The following is a 9,278-nucleotide window of genomic DNA, read 5'->3' as shown; positions in this document are numbered from 1 at the left end:
GTATTAAATAAAGGTAAAAAATAAACAGAATAAAAATTAATAATAACCGAGAACACATACCAGTTACGACAGAGGAAATGTGTTTCAACATATGTTATATGTAGCTTATGTAAGGGGACTTGTATTTTGAATAATCCCACTTAAGCAGTGACTGTTGTGCCATTATAAACCTACCACGTTCAAGATTTGGTTTCTTTCAAGTCAGTGATCTTCACTGCCTGATTGAGGTTTGATATAAAGGGCTCTATTTTAACGATCTAGGCGCAAAGTCTAAAGTGCATGGCATGTGTTAAAGTGCATTAAGGCCATGTCTGAATTCACTTTAGCTACTTTAAGGGCAGAAAAAAATACGCTTTGCGCCACGGTGCATGGTCTAACAGGGTTGTACTTATTAACTTAAAGAGTTTTGGGTGTTTTTTGAGCATAACCTGTATTAAACCAATCAAAGTCTCCCATTCCCTATAAGAGTCAGTTGCGTAGCACTACAGCATATTTGCTATTTACATGGCAGACTTTGTAAGTGAAAAAACTGAACACTTCACTAGCAAGAAAACAGTTAAAGAGAGCATCTGCAGCACAAGGATAAAGAACGAGCCTCCTCCATTCAGCCTCTTTACTTTCTCTTTACTTTACTTCTACTCTTTACACCTTTTCTTTTGTGGAGTGAGGAAACGGTGGAAACTCACTACACTGAAGACATTCATTAGCACACATATTTAATTACATTTGTTAAGCACAAAGATATATTTATTTCAAGAGTTCCCACTTAGATATGCCTGGCATTTATAGCAGGTTTGGCATGCTGTCCTGGGAGAGAACCCTGAGCTCAGAGATATTTGAGCCCAGTGCTCCCACCCAGTCTAGAAGCATATCAGAGGATCCGAGATTAGGTAGGTCTCAATCGCTCCCCCTTTAGAAGGGGAGAAAAAGGAGGAGATGGGATGGAAGGGGGGGATTCTTCCAAAAAGAAGATATGGAAAAAGCAATACGGAGCAATACGGAGAAAGTGATCCATTTATATTAAGCTAAGATCATTCTGATTGGATTATTACTGCAATATATATATATATATATATATATATATATATATATATATATATATATATATATATATATATATATATATACATACATACATACATACATACATACATACATACATACATACATACATACATATACATACATACATACATACATACATACATACATACATATATATATATATATATATATATATATATATATATATATATAWTTTTTTTTTTTTTTTTTTTTTTTTTTTTTTTTACTTTTTTTAATATATATATCTAAAGTGAAAATGCCAGCATTTTTTTTAAATAATTTTTTGTATCGGCATAATCATATGGTTATTGGCAGACAAAAGAACTATTCATTGAACACACACTGATGTTTTTCTGCTTTATTAAGTAATCTGGCATAGTAATGACATACTGCTGTTTAATCATGCAGATTTGAGAAGATTGCCTTTTCTGAAAAAAAAAAGCTCAAGATAAGTTTATGACATGTCTGTATTTAAAATACATTATAATTAGCTGCCTTAGTATTCACAGAAAACTATTACATTACATCGCAGGTGAAGGAAATTGTCAAACCATTGTTTTGAGCAACAGAAACCATAATAAAAATGACAATTTACAATCCTGTTTAACAACCTGATGTTTATGAAGTCTAAATTGTACCTTTATTAAAGATTGATGTAGAGAAACATTACATGGATCAAATATTCATTATAGATAAACGTTGTCTGTGTGGCACTGTGTGGTTTACTGTGATTCCAAGTATTTCCAATTTGTGAGTTTTTAAGTAGGTGCTGGCAGCCATTGTTGTAATTTCCCCAAAAAACAAAATCTATATTTACCCATGTGACAACAAGGCTTGTCTCCAATAAATAGTGTATTTTACAGTTGTGGAAACACCATGTCTTTTCAAAATGCCCCTGATCTTAACAGATCCCTCTTGAATTATTGTTCACAAAACTGTAAAGCATCTATTAGTCTTAAGCAGACTGGACAGAGCAGAAAATTGCAATGAAAGTGATTCTCAGATTCAGGTCCATGTCTAAAGTGCTATTCCTGTTTTCAGATGCCAGCTGAATACTTCGCATCTTCTCTCCACCTTGAATTTTTTCACTTTTGTTCTGTCTTTCCGGTCTAGAATGGAAAATGTTGTCAGGGCTTCGGTAAGTTTGATAGTGATGGTCACCTTGAGGGAGTTTGATCAAAAGCACTGGAAGCAATAAATAGAGCAATCCTAAAATAACCACCGATGCTGACATACTGCTTCATTAAAACGTCTTTATCTGTCTCCATTACGGAAATATCACAGGTCAAGGGATCTGCTTTGTCAAGGACTAATCCACTGAATTTCCTCCTCAATAGCCCATCAACATTAAGCAGAACCAATCGACAATACCGAATCTCTTGCGCTTGGAGGTCTTTATGCTTTTTAAGGAATGTCTTTGGTGGTCCCCACTTGATACACTTTCAGGGTTTGGTACATACCTGGGTTGGTCAGGGGTCAAACCCTTTTTGTTATTCATTCGCAATACCTTGGAGGTCTCAAGAGAGAGACCAAAGAGTAATTCAATAGATGTAAAGCCCTCTCTTGTCAAAGTACATGATGAAATATATTGAAGAATCTAATCACTGATTAGCATTTGATTAAAGCATTCCACTAAATCACCTGCTTGTAGAATGGAAAATGAAGTATACCAACTTGCACAATCCCAGCACAAGCTGGGAAACTTATAAGGCACCATAGTAACAGTATTACCTTTTTGTACTTGATATAATTTACAGTTTGTTCTTTGTTTTTCTGTCATGGCGTTCAGAGTGTGAATTACAGAAGGGTTTGGAGGGATTGATACCCATAATAAACGCTTGATCCCCTCTGAAGGACATCAAAACAAGATGTATGGGGGGGGTTCAGCACTTTAATACTGATAAATAGTTTACTCTGCTATGTATTTTAAATAGTAATGTTATTAATTAAAATAATAGATAATATAAATAAACATTTGACCACCCTCTAACAGTTCATACCACTGTGAATGCACCAATCAGGCAGATTGGTGCAGCGGCAGCAGTAATGCGGTCGATGTACCGGTCCATTGTGGAAAATAAGGAGTTGAGCCGAAAGGCAAAGCTCTCGATTTGCCGGTCAATCTTCGGTCCTGCTCTCACCTATGGTCATGAGCTTTGCCTCATGACCGAAAGGCAATGATCTTGCATAAAAGTGGCCGAAATTAGTTTTGCAGGGTGGCAGGGCACAGGGTGAGGAGCTCTGAGCTCAGACTAGAGCCGCTGCTCCTCCACATCGAGGGAAGTCAGCTGAGGTGGCTGGGGCATCTGTTTTGTATGCCACCTGGACACCTCCGGAGGTGTTCCAGGCATGTCCCACTGGGAGGAGGCAGCAGGGAAGAACCAGGACATGCTGAAGGGACTATGTCTCTTGGCTGGCATGAGAATGCCTAGGGATCCCCCGGAGGAGCTGGAGGAATAGGGGAAAGGGAAGTCTGGAATTGTCTCCTAAGACTGCCGTCCCCGCGACCCAGCCCCAAATAATAATGAGATGAAATAAGCTCCCTTATCCTCCATAGATAGCAAGTGTCCCGAGACATTCAAAGTCCAGAAAAGGAAACAAAAAATGTGTACTTGTGTTACTTCGGTGATTCAGCTGTAATCATACGAAGCTCCAAGAACATTTTTGTGCGGCAAAAAATGTGAAAATGACCTTGTTCACCAATCAGAGTGCATGTTTACTACTGGCAAAACAACACTTGCTTGTTTCACTGCTGATTCTACAGGCAATACAACATATTCAGCATAGTAAACACTTTTTTTTAATACCTTTATGTTTAAGAGTGCAGTAATCCCTGCATAGTGGTAATCCACTTAAAACGGCAGATGTTGCAGGACCTGGTATAGGCCCAACAACAAGGAGACACCCAGATGTAGTACAATTCTCCAAATGCCAAGCCACTCCTCAGACTTTCTGTAATTGGTACCGGTGCAGTCAGGTTAAGGCAAAGATTTCCATATTGTTTATGCAGAAGATGGGAATGGTCCTATAGGTAGCCAGCTGACTTTACCCAGTGTGATTGATCTTCTTGAAACTGCCATCCCTTCAACTATACATTGTGAATTCAGGATATATGTTTAGGGTGACTGTGTCAGGGAATATGTTCGTTGTACATCACATCTGTTGCCAGGATGTTTTATTCACAAACATTCCTGGCTAACACTGACTTTTCACTGTGGCTCAGAATAACAGGACTGTGCTTCAGTTTTGAGAGCCCTCAGGACCAATGTCTCCAGGGTTGTGGCTGTGCTTTCTTTCTTTACCTCTTCTATTCGCTGGCTAACATTTCAATACCTTATGCCAGCCCTCCTGCACGAGCCAATCCCAAGAACATCCCAGGGTCTTTCATGTATAGCACAGCTTTCTTCATAGTAAGGGAATGCAGGAAGCAGGACAAATAATGACCTGTAGAGATTGTCAGGGACCATCAGAAAGGGGAAATAATCTCCAGAAAGTAAAGTGTGATGGCTGAGGCATGGGAATTAAATAATTTATTTTCAAGTGTGTTTCTTAAAGGGATTGTTAACCCAAAAATGAGAATGCCTGGGCCAATTCCTTCCCTACTCAAATGCTTCTAAACGTCTCTGAATTTCTGCTATATATACTGTATATATACGTATACTGTCTTTAGTGTACTATATAGTATTGAAGTATGCGATTTAGTATTGAAGTATGCAAAGTTTGAACACCTCTGCCCTAATAGTACATATTAGTACCTTAATAGAGGATACCTACAGTACTTATTTTCGTAGTCAACGGGATCATAAAACTACTTTACTCTGCATAAACTACATTTTACACCACTTAAGATGACAAAGCAAACATCAAAATAATACTGGTTATTTTTATTTAATGTCAGTAGTGGTACTACGGCGACATTATGGCACAGTGGCTAGCATGGTCGCCTTACAGCAAGAAGGTCATTGGTTTGAGTCTCAGCTGGGTCAGTTGGTATTTCTGTGTGGAGTTTGGATGTTCTTCCCATGTTGGCGTGGATTTCCTTTGGGTTCCTTTGGGTGCGGTTAACCACCCATCCAAACACATGCGCTATAGGTGAATTGGTTAATCTAAATTGTCTGTAGTGTATGTCTTGGTCCTTCGGTTTAGAGGTTGAGCTTTGGGCTAGCAACCCACCTCCTAAAAACTAGATGTTACAAAACACCAGTATGGCGTGGCTCAATATCAACTTCGATATACATGGCCCTGGGAGTGTGTAAGTAAGTAAGTGGCACATAAACAATTTACGCTCGTAGAAATCTTACATTTTGTGGCGTGCCTTTTTCATCTCTTTGTTTTATCCATGAGCTAGTGTCAGGGTGTGCTCAGTTATGTGTGCATGAAAGTGGACAGAATCAGAAAGCTCAGCTCATTTGAAACTGCATCTCTCATCTGATATCTTGTGTTTGTACAGGAGGAGCCATACGTCATGCTTAAGAAGTCTGACAAGGCACTCGTCGGCAATGACCGCTTTGAGGGCTTCTGCATAGACCTGCTTAAGGAGTTGGCCAGCATTCTAGGTTTCTCCTACGAAATCCACCTGGTGCCAGACGGAAAGTATGGCTTTCAAGATGACAAGGGCCAGTGGAACGGGATGATAAGAGAACTCATGGAACACGTAAGTGTTTAGCGGTTAACTAATAAGTAGGCCTACTAACAATGCAGTTTCCGCTGATTCAGATTTCCGCATTGCTAATTACGCCTTTCACTTTTTGATGTCTAAACAAAATGCCAAGATGACACAATAATGCAATTAACCGAATGAGTTGCTCGCTTCTTTTCTCTGAAACGCATCTTGCAAAGGTGACAGAACACACCTGGATTGCATTGACACACGGTGAAGACACAGCAGCAAGTGCTGCCGCAGCAAATATACGTTTAAATGCCTCTACCGAGTCAGCAGAACTGCACAATGCTGAAAGCCGATGTACCCCAAGTCCATTCTCTAGCATCTCAGTGCTGTCAGATTGGGGACGGGTGTAAGCCCTGTGACAGGGAAGGGTGCTGCTGTGCTGGCGTCTCATCCCATCGCCCTTTCGCCGTCCTCACCTTCTGAGGTCACCAGAAGCCCGGGGCTGGAGAGCTGTAATAGCTTAAGTGGCATTTAGTGGAGGAAGTCATATGGGGGGAGTCAATGGCGAGGTGCTGCAAGGGTTGGGAGAGGTGACTTACTGCAGCGGCACTTAATCTTCCATGTGCTTTGGCCAGATCCGGCCCGATTGCAGTCACCTTGAGGCGAACAAAGGGATTATGGCTGGAAGAGTCAAAAATTGAGATGGCGTGCGTATGTGACCGCAGGTGAAAAAGTATGAGAAGTACATACAGTAGGAAGTAAGAAAGTTTAATTAGAATGTTAGCACACTGAATTCACTGTAAAAACAAAAAACTCATGACAAAAAGTCAAGACAACTATTTATTTTTTGTTGTTGCTTTAACTTGATTTAATAAGTTAAGCAGGTTTCAATTATTCTTTTTTTTAATTATAAAAAGTTTAATATTTAATATTTAATATTCTAATATTCTAATATTTATAGTCAGTTTGATTAATATACAGTTGAACTCAGAATTATTAGCCCCCCTGATTTATTAAACCCCTGGTTTATTTTTTCAACACATTTCTAAACATAATAGTTTTAATAACTCATTTATAATAACTGATTTATTTTATCTTTACTATGATGACAGTAAATAATATTTGGCTAGATATTATTCAAGACACTTCTATAGAGCTTATAGTGACATTTGAAGGCTTAACTAGGTTAATAAAGTTAACTAGGCAGGTTAGGGTAATTAGGCAAGTTATTGTATAACGATGGTTTGTTCTGTAGACTATCGAAAAAAAAGTTAGCTTAAAGGGGCTAATAAATTTGCCCTTAAAATAGTTTTAAAAAATTTTATAACTGCTTTTATTTTAGCCGAAATTTAACAAATAAGACTTTCTCCAGAAGAAAAAACATTATCAGACATACTGTGAAAATTTCCTTGCCTACAGATTTTATCATAATAATAATTTGAAACATTAAAATAAAACAAATATTAAATTGTTCATTCTATTTTGGATGTTTTTGTAAGGCTCCAAGGGACATCTTTCCGATTCTGTGTGGTATATATGAGGTAATTATTCAGTCCAAACAGGGTTGTGGAAGGGCCTGTGCTTTCAGGACTGTAGACTCGGACCCTCGCAGCAATAACATGTCTTCTCCCCCTCATAATCTGAGACATTCAGACAGAAGAGCCTAATGAGTGTGGAGCAGAGCACAGACAATATGGACAATAAATAAATAAATAAAAATACAATGCAATGAATTACGCAACAGTGAATCCTTACTTTTCAGGCAATCCCCGCTTAGTTTAGCACACACCTGAGCTTTCTTAAATAAAAAGTGTCTTTCACATATAATCGACGTATAAGCTTGTTGATAAGCTGTTTGATGAATAAATATGGATTTCGCGTTGTTTATATAATTGTTTATGTCCTCGCTACAACATACTGTTAATGCTAGAAACTGTGCATGTAGCTGATCAATTTTAACAAATAAAAATACTTACAGGTTGTGGCTCACAATCACAAGGGGTTTTTAGCTGAATCCAACACTAAGCTAGGAGAGATTCTGGATTCTGGAGATTCCCTTTGCATTGAACGTTGAGCGTCTTACATTCAGAGATGTGATTATGTTAACACAGCTACAGTTTAAAATATGATATGGTAGTGGACCACCCATTTAAACATGCTTGTTTGTTGTAAAAAAAATCTTAATAATGACAAAAAATACTCATTTGTGCATCTATTTACTTTATTATTTGTAGCTGGTGTGTTCTGGGAAATTTTCTTACTTTCATGTTGATTTTACATCATATTCAAATGATTCACAGTCTAATAGTTTAACTGTCAACTGTTTATTAAACCAAGGAAAATGTTTAGAGAACATGGCCCAAGTGACTGTACTATGTTTTCTTTTTTTATATTACCTTTCGTGAAATTTGTAACATAGTTTTTTGATTGTAAACACTGCACTAACGGCCTACATAACTTTTTTTGTCTTGTTTCTAGTCCAAATATTTTTTAAGGAGCTCCTATTATGCATTATTAAAGGTCATATTTTGGTCTTGAGGGCCTCCAACAACAGTCTGATATGCATACAAGGTCAAAAAACACTTGTACTGAAAAGTACCAAACTTTCTAATTTATTAGATATTTTTACATACTAAACTTGTTCTTGCTAATAAGGGGACTCGGTGGACATTTATGAAAACGCCATTAATAATAATAAACAAACCTAGTAATAATTGTTATTGAAAGCAAACTCTATTTACCTGCTCATAATCTGCTTCGTTTTTAATAACTGCCTAACCAACTGTCCGTCTGACGAATTGAAGCAGTTTAAAACCTGAGGCTCAACGCGACGGACTTGGGTGTGTTGTATAATTGAACCTTATCAGATGTCCTGCAGAGTATCGAAGGAGTTTTTATTTTGTTTTATTTTATAATTAGTTTCAATTTAATTTAATTTACATTCTTACTGATTGGATACTTGTACTTGTGCATACTAAACTTGTACACACTAATAAGGGGATTCGGTGGACATTTAAGAACATGCCATATTAATAATAATAAACAAACCTGGTAATAATTGTTATTGAAAGCAAACTCTATTTACCTGCTCATAATCTCCTCCGTTTTTAAAAATTGCTTTACTAACTATCTGTCTGAGGAATTGAAGCAGTTTTAGCTTCTTTAAATCTTGAAACCTGAGGCTCAGTGCGACGGATTTGGGTGTGTAGTATACTTGAGCCTTATCAGATGGCCTGCACAGTATTGAAGATGCATTTATTTAGTTTTATTTTATATTTAATTTAAATTTAATTTGCATTCTTATTGATTAGATACTTGTGCGTGCTAAACTTGTACACACTAATAAGGGGATTCGGTGGACATTTATGAACACGCCATTAATAATAATAAACAAACCTAGTAATAATTGTTATTGAAAGCAAACTCTATTTACCTGCTCATAATCTGCTTCATTTTTTAATAACTGCCTAACCAACTATCTGTCTGACTAATTGGAGCAGTTTAAGTTTTTTTTTTATTTATAAACCTGAGGCTCAACGCGACGGATTTGGGTGTGTTGTATAATTGAACCTTATCAGATGTCCTGCAGAGTATTAAAGGAGCT

At 37.4% G+C, this 9,278-nt stretch overlaps 1 protein-coding gene across 2 annotated transcripts in view; it reads left to right on the top strand.

Annotated features, from left to right (window-relative positions):
* grik3 (glutamate ionotropic receptor kainate type subunit 3) overlaps positions 1-9,278 on the top strand; it is a 216,410-nt gene that overhangs the window by 149,415 nt on the left and 57,717 nt on the right. For both annotated transcript variants that reach the window (XM_073925701.1, XM_017351450.4), the window contains exon 10: positions 5,516-5,719. In XM_073925701.1, coding sequence (XP_073781802.1) covers positions 5,516-5,719 — 204 coding nt within the window. The remainder of the gene's footprint in view (positions 1-5,515; positions 5,720-9,278) is intronic.

Source organism: Danio rerio, chromosome 16 (genome assembly GCF_049306965.1).
Source record: "Danio rerio strain Tuebingen ecotype United States chromosome 16, GRCz12tu, whole genome shotgun sequence".
NCBI classification, from domain to species: Eukaryota; Metazoa; Chordata; class Actinopteri; order Cypriniformes; family Danionidae; genus Danio; species Danio rerio.
The sequence above is the reverse complement of the archived record's forward strand: the minus strand, read 5'-3'. Positions and strand labels throughout refer to the sequence as shown.